Source organism: Chamaea fasciata, unplaced genomic scaffold (assembly GCF_029207755.1).
Source record: "Chamaea fasciata isolate MVZ Bird 193981 ecotype frontalis unplaced genomic scaffold, bChaFas1.0.hap1 SCAF_18, whole genome shotgun sequence".
Lineage (NCBI taxonomy): Eukaryota > Metazoa > Chordata > Aves > Passeriformes > Sylviidae > Chamaea > Chamaea fasciata.
In genome coordinates this window covers 3562805-3587994 of record NW_027094103.1, presented here as the reverse complement: position 1 = coordinate 3587994, position 25190 = coordinate 3562805, and the positions used below count along the sequence as shown (strand labels likewise).

At 48.5% G+C, this 25190-nt stretch overlaps 3 protein-coding genes across 5 annotated transcripts in view; all 3 read right to left on the bottom strand.

The window, feature by feature from the left end:
- Window positions 1–13549, bottom strand: part of GCN1 (GCN1 activator of EIF2AK4) — a 38276-nt gene extending 24727 nt beyond the window's left edge. The window contains exons 1-24 of the mRNA XM_066199379.1: window positions 13521–13549; window positions 11778–11880; window positions 11101–11164; window positions 10397–10528; window positions 9728–9836; window positions 8973–9071; window positions 8762–8896; window positions 8193–8261; window positions 8003–8111; window positions 7516–7590; window positions 7130–7258; window positions 6855–6905; window positions 6350–6448; window positions 5907–6080; window positions 4852–5004; window positions 4011–4103; window positions 3299–3374; window positions 2971–3130; window positions 2121–2310; window positions 1880–2004; window positions 1384–1562; window positions 1121–1214; window positions 538–651; window positions 157–355 (exon numbers count right to left, since the gene is read on the bottom strand). Coding sequence (XP_066055476.1) covers window positions 157–355; window positions 538–651; window positions 1121–1214; window positions 1384–1562; window positions 1880–2004; window positions 2121–2310; window positions 2971–3130; window positions 3299–3374; window positions 4011–4103; window positions 4852–5004; window positions 5907–6080; window positions 6350–6448; window positions 6855–6905; window positions 7130–7258; window positions 7516–7590; window positions 8003–8111; window positions 8193–8261; window positions 8762–8896; window positions 8973–9071; window positions 9728–9836; window positions 10397–10528; window positions 11101–11164; window positions 11778–11880; window positions 13521–13538 — 2749 coding nt within the window. The 5' untranslated portion in view covers window positions 13539–13549. The remainder of the gene's footprint in view (window positions 1–156; window positions 356–537; window positions 652–1120; window positions 1215–1383; window positions 1563–1879; window positions 2005–2120; window positions 2311–2970; window positions 3131–3298; window positions 3375–4010; window positions 4104–4851; window positions 5005–5906; window positions 6081–6349; window positions 6449–6854; window positions 6906–7129; window positions 7259–7515; window positions 7591–8002; window positions 8112–8192; window positions 8262–8761; window positions 8897–8972; window positions 9072–9727; window positions 9837–10396; window positions 10529–11100; window positions 11165–11777; window positions 11881–13520) is intronic.
- Window positions 13550–13899: 350 nt separating this feature from the next.
- Window positions 13900–17449, bottom strand: RPLP0 (ribosomal protein lateral stalk subunit P0). Its single transcript, XM_066199859.1, has 8 exons — window positions 17378–17449; window positions 17078–17181; window positions 16530–16705; window positions 16345–16432; window positions 15953–16099; window positions 15306–15491; window positions 14499–14639; window positions 13900–14133 (listed from the first exon to the last, which is right to left on the bottom strand). The coding sequence occupies exons 2-8, from the start codon at window positions 17129–17131 to the stop codon at window positions 13969–13971; spliced, it is 957 nt and encodes a 318-aa protein (XP_066055956.1). The 5' UTR covers window positions 17132–17181; window positions 17378–17449; the 3' UTR covers window positions 13900–13968.
- Window positions 17450–20704: 3255 nt separating this feature from the next.
- PXN (paxillin) overlaps window positions 20705–25190 on the bottom strand; it is a 44370-nt gene continuing 39884 nt past the window's right edge. For all 3 annotated transcript variants that reach the window (XM_066200132.1, XM_066200134.1, XM_066200133.1), the window contains exons 7-11: window positions 24680–24850; window positions 24162–24335; window positions 23520–23601; window positions 23035–23183; window positions 20705–21064 (exon numbers count right to left, since the gene is read on the bottom strand). In XM_066200132.1, coding sequence (XP_066056229.1) covers window positions 20798–21064; window positions 23035–23183; window positions 23520–23601; window positions 24162–24335; window positions 24680–24850 — 843 coding nt within the window. In that variant the 3' untranslated portion in view covers window positions 20705–20797. The remainder of the gene's footprint in view (window positions 21065–23034; window positions 23184–23519; window positions 23602–24161; window positions 24336–24679; window positions 24851–25190) is intronic.

Below are 25190 nucleotides of genomic sequence, written 5' to 3'. Positions count from 1 at the left end.
GAGAAATCAGTCATCTCCCTAAACACTGTTCCAGGTGATTTTTTCCTCCTGGCTTTCTGTGGTACATGGTCATGATCCACCATCTGTAAGGGCAAGAACTTTCACCACCGTCAAAATGACACACCCTGCCCTTAAACAGCAACTGCAAATACTCACCAAAGGTTTTCAGTCGAGCAGGCATGACACAGGAAGCTAAGGAAAGAAAAGGCTTCTTAATCCTTGGAGCAGCCAAAGGAGATCGAAAAAGTGGCAAGAAGGAACTGATGAGGCCAGGGATGTACTGAGTGAGACCGGGAGGCTTTTTCTTCATAACAGTGTCCAGGAGTCCTAGAGCTGTTTCCAGCTCATTATCAAGCTGTAAGAGAAACAGTTCAAGAGATTACCCTAAAAAAAAGCTCCACTGGGAAAAAAAATCACATTATTAAATCTCATTTCTAATAACAGAAACAAAGAGGTGATTGCTACACCATTTTCTCTCTATCAGTGATTTGGGTCATGCTGGCTTCAGAGGTGGCAAAAAATACAACCAAAACTCACTTCCTTCAGCCGTTTCCTTATCTGAGCCTCTCTTTCCAGCTGGGCGTGCATCAGCTCCTTCTGCTTGCTCGTCAGCTGCACCTCATCCTTTATTCCCTTCTTCTTCTTTATCTCCTGCAACAGAGAGCCATGGTCATCATTATCTGGCAGCTACAAACACCTTCCCTTCAATTAGTCAGAGAAGCAAGTTGGAAATGGGGTTTTTTGCAATTTCTTTTTAAAACAGTATGAAAATATCCTTCCAAGTATATCCCTCTTGAGTAAAGACACAAAATGAAAACCAGCAGGTTAACAACACTTAGGAGGACCTTTTGCAGGGTAACCTAAGTTTCTCCGCATTGCTCACAGATTATTTGGTATAAAAAAGTGCTGTCCAGTTCTTTACAGGGGATGATGGTATGTCACCCACTCCAGAAATAAGAGAGGTCAACCTTTGTTTAAAAAATGGGATACATACAGATAGAAGTATTCCAAGTAGTTCAGAGAATCTTTCCCACCAGCACACACACATACGCCATGGAACGAGACACAACTTGCAGTGAAGATTCTGACCAGCCTGGCATTCCTTTTTCCATCAACTCACCTCCTTCAGCTCCAGCTCAATGATTTGTTCCTTGAAGGAATAAGCTTTGTTCTCCCTTTTCATGTTAGCCTTTTTCATACTATCCTGTTGAGCACTGAGAAGGAAAAGTGGAGAAAGAATCAGCACTGCTCTGGAGCAAGGACCAGGCATAAAACTCCAGGAACTTCTGTGCAGAAAGAGCATCTGACACACCCAGTCACCCACTGGCAAGAATATCAGCAGTGATCAATCCCCAGATGCACAAAGAAATTATGAAGACTTACCTCTGTATTATAGATTTGTCATACAGTTCTCCCTCGGGTGTTTTCATGATGGCAAATTCCTCTCGAGTAACCTGGCACAGAGCTGGATTCTCCATTGATGCTGAGATAGTGCTGATGAGCTGTGGGAGCACTCTGCCAGGTGAAAGCAGGGAGAGAGACCCCACTGCATTCATAGATGACTGTCAGGAAAATGAAGGAAAAAACAAAATCAGTCTTGCTTCAAATTGTCTCCAAGCAGTATGGCCTGCTGAGGCAGCCCCACTACTTTCCAATCCCCAATTCATTGTCCAGTGGGTACTTGGATCTTATCTAAAATTCTACTCAGTTGCTTGTACATTCTTTTCCTCTTAAATCCCAGCTCCTTTTCCCCAGAGATATTCCCTTTTAACCTCCCTCTTCCCCACCTTTTAGACAGCTTTCCTTCCTTTTAGACCAGTCAGTACCGAACTCTTCCAAGATTTCTCCCAAAACTAACACAAGGAAAGCCGTTTATCACCTGATTCTCTGGAGTGTAGGTGGTGATCCTGGGAAAGATGTCATTCAGGTGTTTGGTAATGAAGTCTTTAGGATCTATCTTCATCTTGATGAGGAGGGCTGGCCAAAGTCCTGGCTGCACTGCCACTAGCAAGAAGAATAAATGAGCATAATAAACATGAAGCAGGTTGCTGGCACAAAAAACCAAAAAGGTACAATAAAACCTCATACACTGGCCATGAGAGTCTTATCCCTGCACTTACCTACAGATGGATGATGGCTCACCAGCAGCATCTCCAGGGCCAGCTTCTCTGGCTCAAAGGAGTCCACATCCAGCCCTGCCACACTGGAGATGACACAGAGGGCCTCATGCAGCACACGAGGGGGAATGTACGTCCTTCCCAGCTCCGACAGCTCTCCTGCCTCTGTCACCAGCACCTCATGAGGCAGAACCTGAATGGACAACACCAAACCTTCCTGAGACCTGAGCACACTTCCCCACAGTAGCACAGGCTGAATGCCATCTCCCTGTCAATACCAAAAACCTGAGGTTTTCAAAGGAAAGAACGGGATACAGGATAACAGCAAAACCAAAGCACAGGGATGACAGTGACAAGAAGATTAAGAATGGAGGACTATACAGGATTTGGCAAGCTGGGGTAAAATAAAACTAAAATGATCACTTCTGGCAAGGACTCTGGAAAAGGCTGAGCCAGCTGGCGAGGAACAGTATGCCCAACTTCTGCAGTCTATAAGCCAGGGCCAAAGAACCAGGATACAAAAAAAAAAAAAAAAAAAAAAAGGGAATTAAGCACTTGGTCTTTCAGAGATTAAATTTGCATTAAAATAATAAAAATACATGGAAAACTACAGCTTCCTTCCCAAAACATTTTGAATATGTCTTTTCCATGTATGAAGGGAAGACTAGACATTCTCCAGACACTGACAGTGTACTATGCAGTAATCCAGTAACAAGTGGCATTCCAGGAGATCATCTGGAGCTGAATCCTGTTCACATGAGGCTGTATGTCAATGCTAACAGCAAACCTAGGGCAGGGAGGTGACTGGCACCACTCAAACATCTGTCTGAGCAGACACTGGCTGGCTGCTCACCTTATGAGAACTGAGAACCGCTTTGAGCTCCTCCAAAAGCCCATAGGCCAGCTTGTACCCTCCCAGAGAGGACAAGAGCTTCTTCACTGTTTGGTGGGCCTGCCTGCGGACGTGCCAGGTGCGGCTCAGCAGCACGGCCACCAGGGCACGGTGGTACTGCCTGCAAACACAGACACACGGGGTTAGCCAGGGAGGCAGCTCTGCAACCAAGGGGACACAAAGGACCAGGAGTTCTACATTCTGCAAAGCCCCAGGCCCACCCCCCCAGTGCCCACAGCAGCACTCTGGGGTCAGACAGGGACTGGGGACAGCAAGTCACCGTACGTACTGAACTTTGCTTTCAGGCAGCCGCTGTGCATGATCCAAGAGCAGGCGCTCTGTCAGCTGCAGCACTGTACACATGGCTGGGGGAAAAGACAAATATTTAAAACAGCATGAGTCTTGGTAAGGAAACAGATTTTTTTTTACCTGAAAACAAATGAACAGCAAGCAGGACACATTAAAATAGCTCCCCAAACTGAGCCTCTACATAATCTTCTCATTGAAACTAGAAACAAATCCAACTCAGATCTGCCAAGACTGGGAACTGAACCATGATTTCATTGAAATGATGTTAGCTGGATCCCAGGACAATTTTCCTGACCATTGTGTGTGACCTATTTTGGTCTAAGTTGACAGAGCAAAGCAAATTATAAACACCATGCTCCGTGCTTCAGTTCTGTTAATTCCTGAGCTCTGCCAAAATGGCTTCAGTGGCAATGAAATGGGTACTGAGTGTCAGCTGTCTCAAGGCCCTTCCATTTCTTTACCATTTGGAATGATAAATAAGTGATAACTCAGGTTCATGAAGAAATAAATTAATTCATTTTCAAGGTTAGACTACAGTTAATGTAGATGCACTTCTGAAGAGTACACAGCTCATTTTAATCTGAAACTGTATCCTCCAAGGATCACAGAACGGGGCTAACAACATTAGTTCTTGACAAGTACTAAGAAACAGAGTTAAATAGCAACTGGATATACAGTAACTGCCAACTTACCTTCCTCTGACGCAGATTGCAAAAACTTCTCAGATGTAAAAATTTGTTTTTTCTCATCCAAAATCAGCTGCCAGAAACCACTCAGCTTAGACTCTGACAGGAAAAGAACAGATGTCCATCAAGGATGTTTCAAAATAAGTCAGAATTCATCAGTGCACATAAAATACAGTAGAATTCTCTCTCCTGAAATCCCTCGAGTTACTTCTAACCTTACTTGTCTTCAATTCTAAAGCTTCTCATTTCTCTCACTCAGAACTATAAACACGCCCAAAAAACACCAGCTGACAAATACCTTTCTCTGACTTATATGTGCGAAATGTAAAGTCTGATTCACCTTAATCTTTCAAAGGGTAAATCTTTCTAGAAGTAAAGGAGGGAAGTAGTGTCCATTTGGTACAACACACCTAAATTTTATATCCCGACAGACGTATGAACTCAGAGAGCTCTTGTTATATCCTCTGATGGGAGACAGAATTCCAGTCCCTATGCCTTCCCAAGGTTTGTAAAAACACTACCCAAATAACAATCAATTAATACTTCCAATGCATCAGTTAAATCCAACTATGTAAGGTGAGGGTGAACAACTCCTGTCAGGATAAAGAGGAATATCACCCTATGTGAATGGAAGCTGGAATTTGCAAAGCCATGGAAGAGTAAGAATTCTTCACTGACATAAATTTTAAAAAAAAATTAAAAATTAATCTTTCCTTGGTTTATAGAATACCAACTATTCTCTATGTAGAAACTATACACAGATTAAGAAAGAGTATCTTCCTGTCAAGAAGTGTTTACCCTCACAACCTGTTGGTATTGGATTCTGGCAGCTGTTTTGTGACCTTACCAGTTTGTCCCTCAATTACAGACATCCTGCAGATCAATAAAGCTGCAGCAACTCCTTCAGTTACCATGGGAACCTGAGTACTTTGAGATGCTGCTTTTTCTACTATCTGGATCAGCATGGGCAGCAAGTCCATTCCCTGCAATAATGTGTCACCTGAGGGGACAAAAGAGACACATGACAAAACAGCATGGTCCTCACTTTACAACCCAGCTATCTGCCAGGAGATGAGGAAAGGAATCAGACACACACTGGGAAGGCTGAATCGCCCAAAGTATTTGCCAATGACTATCACTAAATTGCAACTCCAAAAAGCTCAATGGCAACCCCTTCAATCCTTTCCTCACAGACAGAACAGTCCCATCTCAATAGATTAAGTTTCTGTTCATGGGATGCAAAAAAAAAAGGCTAATTCAGTAACATTAAAGGAATTACTTCAAGTCACAGGAAGTCTGACTTCAAAGATTAATGTTTCCCTGAGAGAGGGAAAGCAAATTCCTGGCAAGTCATGACCATCTGTTTCACTTTAAACATTCAGAAGTTAAGGAATCCCAGAGGTCTACAAATGTGGATGAAATGCTGCAGTCAAAGGGGGCAGGACCAACAGATGTAAATCTCTAGAGGATCACCAAAAGGAATAATTCCTCAAGTTTTAAATTTCAAATCCAGTTTTGTTTGGTTTATTTTTAATTTCCAAGAGTCACAGCCAGAAACCAAGATCCCACTGTGCTGGGTGCTATATAAAACAAAAGTATGACCCCCGAGTTAGAAACCTTACAATTCAGGTGCAAGACAAAAATAAAGTAAACAAAAATTACTTTGAGATCTATGAAAGACAGCATTATGGGCAGTGATTTTAGTTATACAAAACAAACCCCCTTTATAAACTTGAAGGCAAAGGAGAGTTACAGGAGAAATATGAAGGAGGACAGTAAACAGACACTGCCTTACAAAATCTTTCCTAATCTGCACGGCTCTCTATATCAGGAAGTACAAAGATTGGTAACTCTCTTCCTAAGCCCCACAGCCAAGAGTTACTAACAGCTGCCCGGTTTTACCTTTGAAGGAGGCCAGCATGCACTGCAGGTAGGCATGTCTCACCGCTGAAGTTGAGGTTTTAAGGCTGAAGGCTTTCTTTAGCCATTCTACCAGCTTTTTAGGAACTTCCGTGGTGAACCGAACACACCAAAGAGCCAGGACAGAGACTGCATGAACCAGTGTGCCTTCATGGACTGGAGGGAATCACAGAGCTCACATCAGTTCAGCAATTGCAAAAAGGACAGAACATAAAACAGAAAGCAGCTAACATCATCAGGATGCAGGAAAAGAACATGTGCCCCTAACAGGCACAGCAGTCTCTATGGGGTTGCTCATCAAAACAGGGCAACAGATTCTGTAACACAGCAGGGAACAATGAAGATTTATCCTGAATAACCATGTGAAAATCCTGCTTAAGATGAAAGCAGCTTAGCAAACCCAGAGCAAAGACGAGAGGTCTCACCTTCTTGTTGCAGGAAAGGGATGAAAAGCTCAGCCACAGTTGCACTCAGAGCTTGGCTGGAGGGTCCAGAAACCACGTGGTGACTAAGGCTACCAATCCCTGAAAGGACAGAATTCTCTCAGTAGTTCCCCAACTACCAGCAAAATATCTAAAACCTATCAAGAACAACCCTTCACACTTCAATCCTTGCACAGACATGTCTTTTTCTTGTCACTACAGCTGGATATCACATCCACCACGTACCACACAGCCAGACCTCTATCTTCATTTTCACTCTGAGTGCAAGTTATCTCCATTGAACAAAATTTTTGGCCTACCAGCCAATTATTTGCTTTGACTACAAAGTCAGGAACTGGTATGTATCCAGCACCCTTTATGGCTTCCAACTACAACAAATTTAGAGTGACAGGCAGGAAATCCTAAAGGCTGAGGTAGAGATCCCTCCCATTCAGCCTTCTGCTCAATTTCTTCCACCAGAGAAGCAGCTTTTTTCTAAGATCCTCACCTGAAAGGACACTCATCTTCTGAGCAACAACTGTCAGCTTCCCCTCTGAGCCTGCCAACAAAAAAACACAAAGGTGACAGGTGATTACAGGCAACAGCTCTGTGTTACATCAAGAATCTCCTCCAAAACACAAAAGCTTGCCCCATTATCCCTGATCCAGGCTGAGCCACCTCTTCCATAGAGGCAGTAAAGAGAACAGAAAATACAATACACAAAACTCATTGAGGCTGTCAAACCTTGATTCATCTCCACTGCTTATCCTACAATTTACTCACCCCCTAAGATGGCAAAAAGGTGCCTGGCCAGTGACTCCACAGCTGAGGGATCACTGCACTGCCGAGCCAAGTTCTTTAATGCCACAACTGCTTCATCCATCAGCTGCACACTGTTGGATTTCAGATGACCTAGAAAATAATGCACGAGCTAAGGGATCCTTACAACAAACTGCATAAAATCAGCAAGTAAAAATTATCTTTACATGTGGCTTAATACAGCTTCTGGAACCATCATGTGAACTATTCCAGTTCCAATTTACAGCATCATCCTCCCTCCCACCAGAACAACCTTTACACCAGCAATCAAGCTGTTGCAGGTACAGCCAGAAAGTTGCAGAAAGCTTTATTCTGAATTTATAATTCCCTCCAGAAGTGGGAGTACTTACTGGCCAGTCCTTTCACAATGTCTAGAGCATACTGGCTAAGATCCAGGTTCACAGATACGAGCAAGCAAGAGATTGCTGACAATATAATAGATAAAAACAGTTACTTAACAAAATGTGATATGCCACTGGCATTTTAATACACTCCTCCCCACAGTTCACATCAACAGCAGACAGGGCAGTAAGGAGTAGAAATAAAAAAAAAAAAAAAACCTACTGAAATTGATGCCAAATGAACAGAATAATTCAGAATTATTCTTAGCACTCAGTTGTGAAATCCTGTCCTCAGTGCAAACAGTAGCTATCACATACCCTGGCACTTGGGATTACACCACAAATGTTACTTCTCCACATCTAACCCTTGGATGCCAGACAATCCTGCCTGCACTCAGGGACCAAAAGCATGGCCCGGAGTGACACTGCCCCAACAGCTCCAGAGCACTAAGGATTTAGGCTCTTTGACAGAGCAATGCAGAGATGACAGACTCACTCTCAATGACGTTCTCAGGACTCCGCAGCAGGGACTTCTGCAGAGTTGGCAAAACAGAGTCCTTGAACTCGGCGTGGGACATGTAGCGAAGCAGCGGAGAACAGCTGTCCTGCAAAGGGGACAGGGCACTCAGCACAGGGCAGCGCTGCCTGTGGGACAACATCACAAGCAGCTCTAAACACTGTCTCACCAGGACATGCTTCTGAGGCTTTGTCTTGCTCATAAGGATGGTCTTCAAGTAGAAATCCAGGAGAGCACTCTGAACAAGCAGAAACACCAGATTACAGCCACATCTCAACCTGTACACAGCTCCCTGCACACCATCAGGTGCCAAGCTGGACACCCCACCTCCTCCTCCTCCTCCTCTTAAAGATTTCCTTCCACCCTCACATGAGCCAGTCAAGCAGAGACCAATGCTCCCTGCTCTACCCTGAGCCCAACACTCAAATCACACCGAGAGCTACACACTGCCTTTCATTCCCACAACAGGGACAAGGCAGGAAGCTGTATGTTGGACATCCACAGAAACGCACAGGCAACACCAAACAGCCATGGATCTGGCACCTCCTCTCTAAATACACCCCAGCTGTTTCAGTCAGAAGTGCAGGACTACTGAATTACTGAATCTGCCTACTGACATAGTGAAACTAGGGCAGACGCAAAGTGCCAGCTTCACTACGACATCTACTCAGTCCCATCTTCATGATAACAAGTGATGCTTCTTATTCCTCCCCCCAAGAAGCTGTATAATATATTTACCTTGTATCGTTTGATAATATCCATCTCCTTCTGGGCTGTGCAAAACTGCACCACAAGTCCCAGCATTGCAGCATAACTCTGGTTTGGTTCAAGCCCAAGAATGACGGATAGGTACTGATCCACCAGATCCTGGTTCTTAAGAGAAAAGCAAGGCACATTAATACCACAGAACAGAACAGCTGTAGAACATGGCACATAATGTATACATCACCTCTTTCCACAGCCTGTTCAATTTCTTCACAGCCCCATCCACCGCCTGCTTGTGAGAGCCTCCAAGGACTTCCAAAAGGAGCAAACACTGAACCTCCACCTGCCAAAGGCAACAGCCAAAAAAACCTTTATGCATCTGCTTCTCAGAGAGTTCGTATCAAACAAGACATGCCAAATGTCAATGATTGTCAAAGATTAGCTGAATCTGCTTAAGTCTTCAGATCATCTAAATTCTTCCAACAAGCTGCCTTTGATTTCATCAAATACCTCTGAGCAGAACCATGCCTAACAGTTTTGGAAACACTGAAAACAGATTACATCTCTTCTTAAAATCTGCTCCAACTATACCCCAGTGCGCTAAGAGCACAGTCACACATTTGTCCAAAGGAAGTGAAAGGAAGGGAAAAGCTACTTGACACTGTATGACAGAGATGTATATACAGAGATATTTCAAGGGAGGCATGAGGACTTCATGCCACACTGCAGATGCCCCTCAGAGGCGCCAGTAGCCATCTCTGTATGCAGAGCAACTGCATAGGTGCAAGACTGCCCCACTTATCCTTTACACACCTCCTGCTTTCTCCAGGGGAACAGGGGAGATCACAATACACCAAATCCCCCTCTAAACCTGGATTCTAACTTCGTGTTTTCAGTTACATTCAGAATTGTTTGCAACACTGCAGCAACTTAAACACACTAGAAATATTTAAGTCTATATTTGTGATGGGATATTTCTGCAAACCTTAAAGAACCTACCAGTTTTTTCCATGTTTCTCCTTGCCTCTTGTCAGATGTTGGAAAGACTGTGCGTACAAGCAGGCATGTCCAGGAGAGTGCCAGCAGAGCTGCAGATCCACTGCTCTTACTGCCGTACAAACAGGAGAGGGAGGTAAATCTACACTTCCCAGGACATAATTTACACCTACTAGACCATTACAGACCCATTTTGCCCAAGTTAGAAACAGCACCTGATGGACAGGCAATTTTATCACACAAAAATGCAGCTAAAGCCTTGGTATGAAAAGGAAATAATCAACCCTCAGAAGGCGTTTGTTTCAGCTCTGGTTTGACACTCAAAGCTTCCAAATGGCAGAAGAGGCAGCAGAACATTTGACAGTTGATGAAATTCCCTTTCCTAATAATTTCGGAGACTGTTTCTTGAAAGAGTTTATTCCTCATGTCCCCAGACCTGAAGTTTAACAAAGGCTAAACTATAACTCAGCCCCAGTCCACCAGCAGTTATATCAGGGTATTCCCTCTGCTTTCCCAAATGACACGGAAGAAGTAAAGAGAGAAATATCTGAATGGCATTAACAGCTCTGTCTCTAAAGACTTTTAACACCCCTGCAGGCAGCAGCAGAAGGCTCACTCTGAACAGGAGGAAGTACCAGCAACTCAGACCTGCTTCCACTCAAAGAGACTCACCTGGGCACCCCAGCCTTGCCGCCGATCCCTGAGGACTGGAGTGAGTGCAGCAGGTTTTTCGCCGTGGCCTCGGGCTGGGACTCTGCGAGCTGCTGAAGGGCCAACTGCAGGGCTCTGCGGGATGCCGCATCCCTGGGACAAACAGGGGCCATGAGCATCCTAAACCTGCCACACTGCACCGCTACCTCCCTGCACCACACTAAGGGCTCTCTCATTTCAGCAGTCAAGCTAATAACTGTTTCATCCTTGCTGTTCTGCAAAGTGGAGAAGTTTCTGTCAGAAACCTCCATGCCCTTCCTCAAGTGACAGCAGTCATGTGGAGGCCCTCCGGCAGACTGTAGAAGAAAATGGGTTCTGAACAGCTCCTCTACAACAGACCACAATTTAATCCCACCTAAAACTGTCTAAAAGGCATCTGAAAGACACCCCAGTCTTGCTTCACAAGGACATGGGTGTTCATTCTTGCAAACTGTACCCCAGGATTAAAGTTTTAATTTCAAAATTATTAGTGAAATGCAAGGCAAATATCGTAAAACTTTTTAATGCCAATCCTCCCCTGAGAATGTAATTACAAGATGACACTCTTAGGTGTCCTATACATCTCTGCAACACTGCATGCTGACATTTCCAGATGACCCAGACCAATTTAACTACTAAATATTGATAGATTACATAATACAGCCTTTCCACAACAATTTACTCACCGGTATCGATGCAGAGTAAGGCAGAAGAGTTTGCAAAGGCCTTTCACTGCACCTTCTGGGAGATCTGTAACAATGTATTTCAAAATACTTCTTCATAAATCACTGAGCTCTTAATTTTTAACACAAATACAATTCACTTCATGACTGAAATCAGTAAACTCCTCGTACCTATGAAACTGCTTGCAAGAATCACAGTAAAAGTTTGCTAGTTTTACACATTTTATGCATATTTTTAAAAATAATGGTAAAAATGGAACACATGAAACATGGTCATCTTCAGAAAATGAGAGAAATAAGATTAAAAAATTTGCTTCAGCTGTTTTATTAAGACCATCTGTAATCTTCCACGCTCCCCATTTCTATACATGTGTGTATCCAAATATTCCATGAGTACTAAAAGAACAAGACAGGAGTAATGAAAGAAACTCATCTGATACACTAATGAAGAATTAATATACACAATGTTCCAACTATTGACTGGAAAAAGCAGATGTGCCAAAAGCTGGGGTTCTGTGCTACCCACAAACCTCACGCTTGGAATTAACCCTGTGATGGAGCACTGGCTCAAAACGCTGCCTCCTCCCTCAAACAAATACCCCTCACACAGCCCTTTGAAACAAAACATTTTAACACTCTCCTCCACCCAGGTAAGCAGAACAGTGCCCCCAAGCTTTTACCTTTCCCAGAAATGCATTTTCCCAGCTCACTGAGGATCTCTCTCCGCTCCTTCACGCTAGCTGTAGTAACTTTCACCGCAAACCGCTTCAGTGTGTCAGAAATCTAAAACCACAAAGCAGAAAAAACATCAGACTGCCCTGGATATCAACCCACAGAACACAAACCAGGGCAGGCAGAACATGTCGCTTGCTGTCACACGACCTCTTAGTGCCCAAATGTGAGCATCCACCATCTCACCCACCGAGGAAGGGTCACTGTGTTTCACACACTGTGAAACTCTTTCCCCAGGGCTGAGGGACAACTGCTCTCCAATTATCTGTGCTCTCCTGCTCTGTAAGGCACACTTATCTCTCTAGAAGTAACACAGAGTAAGAGCTGGGACCCATAATCTGGAGTATAGGACCTTTCAAAGCAAAAAAGGGTAACTTCCAGAATTCAAAGGAGCTTCTCCGTGTGTTATCTCCTAATGTCCTGGTAGTCCTGAAGGGGCACTCGAACTGCAGACAACCCAGGGAGACCTACACGCCCAGGTTTTCTGCATTTACATAAACCAAAGCACAGCTCTCCAGGAAAGGCTTCTGAAATTCAGCTCTTAAACTGAGCAGCTTTATATCATTTTTCCAAAAGGCAGCGAATGACCATGTTTTTAAAAACCTGTTCCTTCCCTTTGCAATCTTTTTCAAAGAGCTCTTCAAAGCTGCTTTCAGTGAAGCTTTTTGCTGACATGCTGGAAGGCTAATCCTGCACAGCAGCTTCCTGGCCTTTAAAGTCCATCTACACTTCCCTGAGACTTGTGACCATTTCACAACCACAGGTCTCCTTAAAAACTACCTGGAAGCAGTGCTGCACCTCTGAACAGTAAGGCTGGGTTGAGTTGCAAAGGATGACCAACAATATCACTGACACCAGAACCAAAAGAACCAGCTGCTGTTATGGACCTGCTCTTCTCTCAAAGCTTTCAATTGCATGAGTTCATCATATGCAAACTCAAACCAAGCTGCACTTACTCATGCTGCTTAATGACAAGCAGGGAGGGAGGTGTGCAGACATGAAAAACGTGTTAAGATTATCCTAAGTCTAGAAATGAAAAACAAATTATGTATAACACTACAGCACCTCACCAGCATCTCACTGACATACACAAACTGCAAAATCTCGACTACCCACCGAGTCTCCACAGAAAAGCCACTGAGACAGGCTTCACCAGTTGCTTTTCTTTTATTTTTTAGGATGTTTATGCACACATTACACAGCCACCATACCAGCAATGCTTCCGCAAACAAGTACAGAGAACAAAGGCAGTATTTGTACAAGACCTGCTGCTGAGCAGACCGGGATTTGCTCTGGGAACAACCCAAGCCCCTCGAGAGGAAGCCGGCGGTCCCAGGCAGCCCGGGCACAGAGCGGTCACACCGCGGCCGGACGGTGCGAACCGGGAACAGCCGCACGCGGCGCCGCAGCCGCGCTGGTGCCGGGCCCCGATCGGGCCGGGCCCCGCCGCCCCCGCTCCGCCCGGGCTCGCCGGCGGCCCCTTCCCGCGGGCCGGGCACGGCGCGGCGCGGGCGGCTCGGCGGGGCCCGCCCCGGCTGCCACGTCCCCGGGCGGCTTCGGGCGCGGGCCGGGCCCCGCTGCCGGGCCGAGGGCGCAGCGGGGCGGGAACGGGACGAGGCGCGGCCCCGGGCGCGGCCCCCGCCAGTCTCCCCTGCCCGGGCCGGACCCTGCGCGGCCCGTCCCGTACTCACCTGCGTGTCGGCCGCCATCGCTCCGCCGCGACCCCGGAACCGGTAGCGGCTTCCGGGGCGGGCCCGGCGCCACGGCGACGGGCGCTGCCCCTGTCCCGGGAGCCCCGGCTCCGCCGTGCTGGGAAACGGAACGGGACGGACGGGCGGCGGCTGCACCGCCCAGACCGGCTGCGGGCAAGGCCCGTGCTCGGCCCGGCCGGGGAGAGCTGAGCTGCGGCCCCGAGAACAACCGCTCCCCTGCAGCACCCAGGACCGGGGCACAACCGCTTCCCTGCCCCTGCCCGAGAGCAACCATTGCCCTGGAGCACAGGGCCCCTCGGGTTACACCTTTCCCACACCCCAGCTGATATGGAGACTACACCATCGATGCAGGCACACGTGAAGGTGTAAAACAGTTTTTTATTTCTCCCACTGGGCCAGCTCTGACAGAGGCAGAGGATGGCTGCTCTTAGTCAAAGAGACCAAATCCCATGTCCTCGTCAGACTCCTCCGACTCCTCCTTGGCTGCCTCCTTCGCTGGAGCAGCGGCAGCGGCAGCAGCAGGTGCAGCTGCTTCAGCAACCACAGGCATGGCTGCCACAAAAGCTGAGGGGTCTGCCAGGAAAGCCTTCACCTGCAAATGTGAGGGAAAAAATGTAAACTCACAGTGAACAAAACATTTTGCAGGACTGAACCTTTGCAATAACAAAGGCAGCACTTGAGGCTTGCCCGAATCCAAACAGGTCAACTCATCACTGGCAGATATGAAGAACCAAAGACATTTCAGCTATGTTGAGTGTAACAGCCCCAAAGAAGAAACACCAGGTAAATTAGCTTTCTCCTGCCATTTGTACACAACATATGGAAGCAAGTGCTCCTTCTCCAGACACATCCCGCACACAGGCGTGTCCCAGTCCTCTCAAACCAGGGGACATGCTGTGAATGTGCCTGCCTGCACTTCCAACTCCCCTCTGTGCAGAGCTCAGAGCCAGCCATTACCTTTTCAGCCAGTGGGAAGGTGTAGTCGGTCTCCACAGCCACAGCCAGGACACGCTTGTATCCATTGATGATGGAGTGGGGCACGGACGCGATGGTCGGGTACCCAATTTGCAGACAGATGCTGGCAACATTACGAACACCCTGCAAAGAGACAGACTCACGTTCCTGTGGTCTGAGAAATAACCTGGACTAGAAATCACAGTAGAGGATGGCCAGATGACAACTTTTACACTCCCAACACAAGGGAAAGCATGCAATGAAAACAGGTAAAAGCTCCAGTGAAATCAAGGCATCCAGATTTAAATGTCACTGATCTCTGCTCTCTGGTGACCAGTGACAGGACCCGAGAGAAAAGCATGAAGCTGTGTCAGAAGAGTTTTAAGTGGAATAATAAGAAAAGGTTCTTCCCCCAGAGGGTGGTCACACACTGACCAGACTCCCCATGGAATGGTCACAGCCCCAAGGCTGCCAGAGCTCGGGAAGCATTTGGACAATGCTCTCGGGCACAGGGTAGGACTGCTGGGGTGTCCCGTGTAGGGCCAGGAGTTGGACTCAATGATCCCTGTGGGGCCTTTCCAGCTCAGGATATTCCATGATTTTAACTGGCCTTAAAAGATTTCTGCAGTAGCTTCAGACAAAGAATCCTACAGGAAAGTACTCCCTGACACAGTTTCCCTAAGGAACCAGGGAGAGCTCCAGGTGCAGCAGGACCTCATGGAACATACCAGACAGGACACTTTGTTCTGGGGCAGTGCTGGCTCCCAGAGCAGCAAGGTAGAACACGAGGGACAGGGCTGTGGCGCTCACCTCCAGGAAGCGTTTGTGCAAGGTCTCCTCGGTGATGTCCAGCACTTCAGGGTTGTAAATGCTGCCATTGTCAAAGACCTGCTGGATCACCAACCCGAAGGAGAACGGGGAGATGTTCAGCATGTTGAGCAGGGTGGCTTCGCTGGCACCCACTTTGTCTCCAGTCTTGATAAGCTGCACATCGCTCTGAGGAGATCAGGGAAAAGGAAGAGTGAATACACACCAAGAAATTCCAGCACATCAAAGCAGTGGGATACAAACACAGACGGTGGAACTGGAGGAACATACGAGCACAACCAACACGCTCCACATTCAGCCGCATAAGCAGAGAAAGCCCCAGACCCCAGAAACAGGTTCATGTCGGCCAGGAGAAATGCAGCACCTTTCCTGCATTACCTACAGGTTGTTCACCTGCACGTTCCTCTGACAGAGCCTACCCTGGAAATTTGAAGGAGAACTTCAATCCCCCCACGCCACACACTGGAGCCAAGCCAGACACCCTCCCTCCCAGATCCTAAAGTGCAATAATCACACTGCTCATACAGTATCTTGGCACTTATGAGAGCTTTGGCTTTCGCAGTTCCCTCAGCTGCAACTATCAAGGCCTCCAAGTCAAGGAACAGCACGAACAACTGCAGCTCACTAACCAGAATTTCAATAGTCCCTCTGGAAATCTTCGTGGTGATGCCCAAGGCCTGGAAAAAGGAGGTCTTCTCGGGTCCAAGGCCCGTGTTCTGGGCTGGCACAGTCACATCACAAGGAGCGATAGCACCGGCACGGGCAGCAGCTGGCACCTGAGAGGGGAGAGACGAGAAGTTGCAAGAATGCTCACCTCAGATCTTGTGGGATCACCTCCTCCCTGACATGCTCCTCCAGGCACACACAGGTGAGGCAGCTGAACTTAAGCAGTTTGGCTAAGGATGCAGGGGCCGATTTCCAACCCTTGAAGACTCTGACTAAGCAGGTGTCCACTGTGAAGGTTGTTTTATTTTGCATTCCAACTCACTGTAAAAATGCAGTGAGGGCTGATCTCTCTTACCTTGTTAGCCAGCAGCATGTCCCGGATCTCAGTCAGATCCTCCTTAGTGAAGACAAAGCCTACGTTCCCACGGATATGAGGAAGCAGCCTGAAGGGAAGATGACAGCCTTCAGTTTTACTCCTTAGACAACCCCTCCTCCTCCAAGACAGAGGACCCAGAGCTGCCCTCAGGCAGCATTACCCACTTTTCTAGAGCAGGGTTATTCTCCAGATGACCACGAATAGCTTTGCGCATCATCGTGTTCTTCCCCATCAGCACAACAGCTTTTCCACGCAGGGACATACGGATCTGCTGCATCTGCTTGGATCCCACGTTGTCCGCTCCCACAATGAAACATTTTGGGTAATCATCCAGGAGTTGCTATAACAAAAGAAACACTGTAAGTATGCAAAGAAATTCGAAGCAGGGCATAGAGCATCATTAAAACATAAAAAAAAGTCTGTCATAAGTTTGACAATGATGAGCTCCAAGTGAGGCTGGGTGTGCCATAGGCTGTATCTTTCACTCAGCCATCGAGTCACATCCCTGAACAAGTCTGCAGGCGCCACTGCAAATTCTCAGGAGGCCTGATCTGAACTATCTCACTTCTCTTCCTACTGCGAGGAACTCATTCAGACACTCCACAGCACTCACCTATCTCTCTAAAAAGCCTCCCCAGCCCGGCCCTCCCGGCCCCTGCTGCTCCGAGCCTGCCCCAGCAGCGCCCCACGAGAGCCCCGAGTCGACACTCACGATGATTTTCATAAAATAGTTGGACTTCCACGTAGCCCTGTCTTCCCTGGGCATCTCGGCGGTGCTCCAAGGATCGCCCGGTGGGTTTAAAGACGAGCTGAGACCTGCCAGGAAGAAGAGCGGCTCAGGCGGGTCCCCACCCTTCCCTTCCCTCCGCCCTGAGGCCCAGCGCTCCCAACCCCACAGCCCGGCCGCGGCCCAGGACCCCGTTCCTGGTCCCGCTCCGCTCCCCTCAGCGCGGCCGCCCGGCCCCAGCCCCATTCCCGCCCGGGCCCCGGAGCGGCCGCGCCGCGCCCGCACCTCCACGAGGGCTCCGGGAAAGAAGGGCCTCAGGGCGGACCCGTCTCCTTTTATACCGCGGGTTCACGACCAATCGCAGGGCGCCGCGGGCCTGCCTCCCCTCAGCTCATTGGCTATCGCTGGCGTCAATTATCCGCCGCTCCGTGGGCCGCGCGTGACGCCAGCGGAAGGCGCGAACGGCGGAGGAAAGCGCGGCCCGCCGGGCGCGCATCGCCCCCTGGCGGCCGGAGGAGCGCACTGCCCCCCTCCCTCCCCCCTGAGGGGGCCGGTCCCTCACAAGCTCGGGGGCGGGAAACAACAGCGACACACGCGTGACTATAATGGTAAAAATTTTATTGGCGTAACTGCAAGAATTTTAAATGGAGAGGAAAAAAAAAAAACAACCCCAAACAAACAAAAAAGCGGAGTTAGAAGTTTACAAGGGAGGGAAGAATCTAATAATTGTCGACCCAGCGGAGCTTTCCCCAGCCCAGCCCGGACATGATGTGAAAGGCCTTTCCCAGGGGCAGCGCCTGGCCCGGGGGTGCACCTCCATCCTCATCCCACACCCTAAAACCGCGTCTGCACTGACCGAACGGGCCTTTTAGACACCCACAGCGGCGGCAGCCACCACCAGGCAGTATTTGGCAGAGTAGCACCGGCGTGGCATCCCAACAGATCAGACACCAGATGAAGGCAGAAGGTGAGTGTGACATCATCTCGGTTAAGCACTAAGGCCAGAGGAGCCTCCTCTCAGCACCACACACCCCACACAGCACCCTGCACTCGGGTGTGTGCCACAAGTGTCACTAACAAAGCCTCAGCTAGCAGTGAGGTAGGTTAAAGACTCCCCAGACAGGGAAACTGAGGCACAGGATTACACAGTTGGCAGGTGTCACACAAAGTGGCCGTGCCAGAAACACCTGACCCCTCTTCCAGCACTTGCACACAACAGCTGTGTGTCCCCTCAGCGGCACCAAGGAAGCCGACCTTTCCAGCGAGATAAACACAGGCAGCTAAGGAACATCCATTTTAAGTCAAATACACTTACAAGATGAAAAGGCAAATGCATAAGGACTCTTGCCTCAAGAATTTCCCAGAGCTGTGCTCAGCCCAGCTGACACAGCTCCAGCGCTCCCACAGCTCCCTCTGGCCTCACACCCACACGCTGAGGTTTGTTTGTCGGGGAACTCAGTGGGGCAGTTTCAGTGACCTGAGCAGGGCAGTGCAGCACCGGGACGAGGTTACATGGGACAGTGACCCATGGCTTTCAGGGCTGGTGTCTGGCACAGCCGCCCTGGACCCCTACAATGCACCTGCTGAGCTGCAGAACACACCAGGATGCCAATGGTGACAGAGCTGCAGCTCTCTGGAGCAGTAATTCCCAATGCCGCTCCCAGGGCTGGTACCACAGAACGCCACTGGGAATTTGAGCACAGTATTTCCCTCTCCATAGCACCCTCCAGCCAGAGACCTAACATGAACTAGGCCTCACAATAACCTCACAAATCCAGGCTAAACTGCCCCCATTTTACAGATGGGGAAACTGAGGCACGGTAAGGTTTAGTGACTGGCCCAAAGCTGCACAGCTAGTCAGGAACAGACTCTGTCTCCCAGTTTCTTCTCCTCAGTCACAAGACCTTTCTTCCACAGAAATAAAGGAGCCCCTTCCCCAATTAACCCTGTCCTGGTTTCAGGCAGCTGAAGAGGAGAAACCAAGGGCAAAGATCTGAGCTCCTTCTCCCATAGCATCATATTAAGACTCACTTTTAACATCCTGGAAGCTGGGCTTTGGGAGAATGGCAGGTGATTCAAATACAGCAGTTTACAGATTACAATAAAAACCAAAATTACACTTTTAGGTGACCCAGAGGAGGGAAAAAAAAAAAAACAAAAAAAAAACAAAAAAACAAAACCCAAACCTATTCACAGTTCACCTGCCTGTGCTAGGGAAAAAAAAATACAAGTCATGTTCCCTTGCCCATAGATTCCAGCCCCTCCCAACCCGCAACAAAAAGGAAATATTTAATGTTAGTTAGGCTTAATAAAGCATTGAGATTACAGATGCAGCAAGCCAGCACAACTGGCACACTGCCTAGAACAGCACAGCCTGATATAAAAGTTGCTTTCTTAAAATCACTTCAAAACCAATTTCTGTATAAGAGGATTAAAAGTAAATTAGATATGAATTCAAAATCAGTGTAGAAATCTACAGTTCTTATCAAAGACAGGATACAGTATTCACTTTGATAGTAAAACTCCAAGTGTGTCATGCACACCTGACCCCCAGGACTCGTTATACCAGTAACAGTCAATATAAAAGGTTATTGCTGTAGCATCTCCCAGTAGAACATGTTTAACAAGGGCACAGAAAAGGGAAACACCAAGGGGCTGATAGGTCTCATTAGCAAACTGGAAGAAGAAAGGATATAAATTTAGCATTTTTTTTTCCTGGCTTCTTAAGCCCTTCCTTCCCCCATTCTTGTGACAGATTCAGGCCCTGATAGATGGGAGAGTTTCAGGCCAGATAAACACACACACGTCACACTCGCTCATGACAGGGATGGATGAAAAAGGCTGCTCTAACCTCTCTGCACCTGTGTCTAAAGAGATGCCTGTTCCTCTCTCCCAGGAGCAGCAGGTGAGGAGAGCAGATTCCCTGAGCCGGCCTGGGTGCCTATGGAGCTGCCTGGCACGGCATGTCCCCACAGGAGAGCACAACAGTGCTGAGGGATGGTCGGGGCTTACCCCACCTCCTGCTCCAGTGTGCTGAGAAAAGGCATTGAGAAAAGGAATAACAAACTAGGAAAAAAGAAATCCACCCCACACAGAAACATCTTGATTCTTCTTAATTAAAAAAAGAGTAAGTGGTATTATCTCCTTACAGTGTAATGGAACTGGAGAGACCCTTGCAGGGTCTTGGCTGCCTGTGCTGATGCTCTAGTCTCAGCAAGTCACACACACCATGTAACTGTGAGCAGAGCCAGGGTGGCACTGAGGTCACAGGGTGGCCTAGCTGTGCAGGCAAAAGCCTGAGAATGAGGTGTCAAAGCAGAGGGTTGTGATGTCTGCAAGTGTCACCATAAGCTCAGAGAGCTGACACAGGCTGAAATGTACTGGCAAAGCCTCCTGCTGCCAGGAGGGGGAAATCTCCCTGTTAGAGCCCTCGAGCTAAGCTCAGCTGTCAGTCACACACACAGACACACACACACCATCATGAGGGATCTCAGCCTCTCTCTTCTGAGACTCAGCAAGGGCGTTTCCAGTTTAATGGTCCATCTCATCTCTGGCTGGATCTACTGCCTCTCCATAGGAGCACTTCCCACCCCCCACCCCCCTCCTCCCCTGCCTGGTAAGGTTCCCAAATCACAGTAATGTTCAGAGAGACAGAACTGCCAAGGGGGTGGCAGAAAGATGCTTTAGCGCCCATCTATGGTGCCTCTAACAGAAGAGCTTGAGGAAGCAGTTCTGGCAGTAAGGCTTGTCGTTCTGCTCTTTGAAGGTTCCTTTGTTGAGCTGCTTGAGGCAGAAGGCACAGACGAAGTGTTCCGGGTGGAATTTCTTGCCCATAGCAGTGATGCAGCGTCCTGTGATGGGCTTCTGGCAGCCGGAGCAGAGCGAGCCGCGGCGCTCGTGGTAATGCACCTCGCAGTAGGGCTGCCCGTCGTGCTCGAAGAAGCTGCCGTTGACAAACGGGGTGAAACACTCCTGCAGCAGGACAAAGCAAAGGGGACGGGTTGTAGGAGAAGCTGGCATGGTGGGGAGGGGCAGCTCTACGAGCATCCTCTGCTCTATGGCACAGTCCAGCTGTGCTGTGGGCAGGTGAACTGCTGCCTTGCAGCACTGTCCTGTTATCCAGAGCCAAACTCTGTCCATCACGAAGAGTTTCCAAAAAAAGACTGAGAAATGGACAAATACAGACACAAGCAAGGGAATTAACCAGCTCCTTTGCCCAGCTGGCTTCACATCTACCAAGAAAATACTATGGATGAGCTACCAGACGTGTCCAGCCAGGAAAAAAGAGAACATTCCTGCCCTGAGATGGGAAACACTGCAGCACCTTTCCCTGGTGTTTTGGTTTTTTTTTTTCCACTACAGCTTCCTCACAAGGGCAAGCAGAAGAAAGGACCAACACAGACTTTCATGCAGCAGAATCCTGATGAGCATGGGACTGGTTCCAGCTAAGAAAATCAGGCACAATTAATCTTTATGAGTGACCTCTCCAGAATGGCTGGCATTAGGCAGGTACACTCTGCAAAGGGTTGTCCAGCCCGAAACATTTCCACCAGTTACATGTGGGTCACTGCTGGGACAAACTGCTTGCCCTATAGTGCTAATGATGTTGAATAGATAACGGGAAGAGGATACACCAGCTATGTGCTATTAAGTGTCCAGAGCTGCTCCCTCCCCCTCAGGGTCAGGCAGCTGAGGACACTCCACTGCAGAACTTGCAACAGAAGCACCCACCATCCCCACCAGACTGGGGAGACTCCTGTCCTGGTTAAAGTGGGAAACTGAGGCAGCAGACTAAGGAAGAGTTGAGGGCCCTGCCAGATTTACCAAATATAGCAGCAGCAAGACCCAGAGGAGCCAGTTTCCTGAACCCTGGATCCTCTTCCCCAGGGAGGACACAGGATCACACACAGCTGGCTCCCAGTGTGTGCACAGGAGTCCAGCAAACAGCATGCAGAGCCATGGGCAGCTGAACACTTGCAGGACCAAGAGAATGCAGTTTTCCTGCACCAAGCCCAAGACTTTACCAATTCTGACAATTACTTCAGTAAAGTCTCTTCTCTCAGTCAGCAGGACAGCTGAAAAATTTGCTCGGCTTTTGCAGAAACAGGAAGAGAATCACATCTTGTAGCCTGGAAGAAATCTGTGCTGGCCTCACTAATTCAGGCCGCAGCAGAGGGAAAGGAAAACAGAACTGCTTGATAAAGTCTCAATTTCTGCATGAGAAGGCATAGTCCCTCCTGCATCAGTCAGGCACAGCTTCTGCCTCACTCTACACACCACTGCAGGAGCCACAGACAGTCCCAACAGGCTGGTGACCGTCTGCTCTGAGCATCACAACAGCAATCAGCAGCTTGTGGTTCTCACTGCTTGATCTGGTTTCTGCCTTCTCTCCCTCCCACTCTTGGAAACAGTGGCTGATTTGGCTCATCTCTTGGGGACAGTAAGAGTTAATACTTGTAATGCACTCTGAAAGAGTGCCAAGCATTTAATCTGCAGTATTCCTGTTTATTATGCCTGTTGTATGGAGCCTGCCACTATTTCACTGACTTGCATGTTTGTCTGAACAAGGTCACTCTCATCAGTTTACACTGTCACATGGAGAACGGGAGGAAGATCCTCAAAAATCTGATTGCTGAGGCAAGTGCTCAGAGAGAAGCTTAGCTTATAATTACTTAAAGGTCACAGAAAAGATCTCTCTTTATCCGTGAGCTGCTGCAGAAGCTCATAACTGCAGCTGGGAACAGAAAGAGCAAAGCAACTCAAAAGTTTAATATAAACAGACAGAGAACAAGAAGGTGTTTGGTTGCTGACATGTTTTTATGTTGTGGGGCTGGCTGCCCTTCACTACCCCACAGACACTTTTCCCTGATATGTGACCAGATGCCTCAGGGTGGAAACAAGAGGGGTCATAGAGCAGCAGCAAAGGACCTTGCATTTCTTACCCGACAGACAAAGCACTCGGGGTGCCACAGGGTGTTCAAGGCAGAGATGTAGTTTTCCAGGATAGCCCGGGCACAGCCTCCACACTTGGGAGCAAACATATCAAAGTAGTCCTTGCGGCAATAGGCTTTGCCATCCTTCTCGTGAAATCCTGCCAAAGGAGAGGAGAGGCAAAGGGATCAGCTCCCCTTCTTCACCTGTGGCCACACCACCTGTGCAGGGTAACCCATCCTTCCCCCTGCTCACACACACAGCAGCTAGAGCTGTTCCTTGTTCTGTTCCCTCCCCATCCCAGCAGAGGCATGTTCTTACTCCCCAGGGGGAAGCCATGGTTACTGGCATCATCCTTCCCCCATAAACAGCTCCCTTGGAACTACAGTAGTTCCCCTGTGATGCCTCAGGCTGCACCCCAGCAGCAGTTCTGCCTCACTCCCTTGTCTCCAGCTCAGGGGGGAGATTGCTTTCCCCTTGCAAAAACCAGCAATACCTTCAGGTCCAAAGAAAGCTCCACATTGAGCACAGAAAAAGTGTTCAGGGTGCCATGTCCTGTCCAAAGCCGTCACCACTTTCTGTTCAGAAGAAAACACAAAGTGCAGGACATGTAAATGATGGCTTCAACTTAGAGGTGAGTAAGGGGGGACTGGAGAGAGGGGAGAACATATGAATGTTGGTGCTGACAAGAGCAAGCATTAAAAGAGACTGTCCTTTAGAGAGCAGAGTCAATTCGCCCCTGCCTCTGGCTCGTTCAGACTTTCCCACTGCACACTTTTTTACCCTAAAAGGATCTTAGGCACTGCTTCCTCCCTTACACAGGGCCCCATCCAGTCCTCAGGACCAGCACTGGTGCCTGTTACCACAGGCTACCAACAACAACAGCTGAGGAATCACTACCAGAATGATGGAGCAACGTGGGGTTCTGAAGGAACTTCAGCAAAGGTAAGAGGGACCAACTCCACTCACTAGCGTAAGAATTTGACTGTGCCAAGTTGTTTCCCTTTCAAAGCAAGGACACAACAAATACAGAAATCCCTGAACAAAATATTCCACCCAGGATACATGGGTGAAGTGGAATTTTAACACCTAGGCCTGCAGCAACCTGCCAGCACCGTGACCCCCCCAGGGAACTCACATCAAGGATGGGCCCGTTGCAGTAGTAGCAGCGAGGAGAGAAGAGGTTGTGATAGTCCTTCTCGCAGTAGGGCTGCCCATCCCGCTCAAAGAAGTTCCGAGACCCGATCTCCTCCTGGCAGTGGGTGCAGACGAAGTGCTCAGGGTGCCAGGTTTTCCCCATGGCTGTAACTACCTGTTGGGAAGACAGATTATGGAGAACAACTCTATCTCTCCCTCCCCTAGACCACATGACAAGATACCAGCTGGAGGTCAGCAAGAATGACAAGTTCTACTACTCAAGTGAGCCCTGGACTGGGGTAGCATGAAAACTGAATTACCTATCATCTCAGGAGAGGGCAGTCCCTCAGGGGCAGGGTAGAGGTCACTGGAGGAGCTTACAGCGTACCTAGCCAGTGGATAAATAGAGTACTTCAGTTTCTCCAGCATCTCCAGTCTCTCCAGCCTCACGAAACAGCCCTCCCCGTTACTCCCAGCTGCAGCCCAAGGTTCAGCAATGAGGCAGCACCTTCAACTCACCTGCCCAGCAATAGGCTTCTTGCAGGCTCCACAGACACCTTTGGCAACCGTAGCTACACCCAGTTTATTCAGGTCAGACTGAAGACTTCCCAGCATGGTATCCAGCTGACTGCCAGGCTTGGAGGCTGTGGATGGAGGGGAGCTGCTCCCGGCTTTTCCCTGTGCCATGAACTGCAGGTGAGAGAAAACAAATCCTGTAAGGTGAATGCTGCTACGCTTATCAGATAAATGCCTGCTGTTGCTGCCAGTGATTCCTCTGCAGAGACAGACAGGAGTCAGCTACGCTCTCTGAAGAAGCTGGTAAGAGCCAGGATCAAGTACACACACATATTCTGCCCATGCAGAGACATGCAGAGAACTGAGATATGTAACAGCAGAGCTGTGAACTGAGGATTTGATTTTCCTTCACTGCACATACAGCAGAAGTCACCAGCACATCCCAGGCACTCAGTACAGTCTCTAAGCCTCTGCCAAAAATCTCCCTTTACCTCATCAGTTCCTGGCCAGCTGA

Bases quoted from the DNA above. Each gene is read 5' to 3' on its own strand.
- RPLP0 (XM_066199859.1), bottom strand. From the start codon at position 17,131: ATGCCCAGGGAAGACAGGGCTACGTGGAAGTCCAACTATTTTATGAAA. The intron at 14,640-15,305 runs GTGAGCGCCACA...GTCTCTTTGCAG, and splicing joins TGCACAAACGCTTCCTGGAG to GGTGTTCGTAATGTTGCCAG. The intron at 14,134-14,498 runs GTAATGGCTGGC...TCACATTTGCAG, and splicing joins CCTTCCCACTGGCTGAAAAG to GTGAAGGCTTTCCTGGCAGA.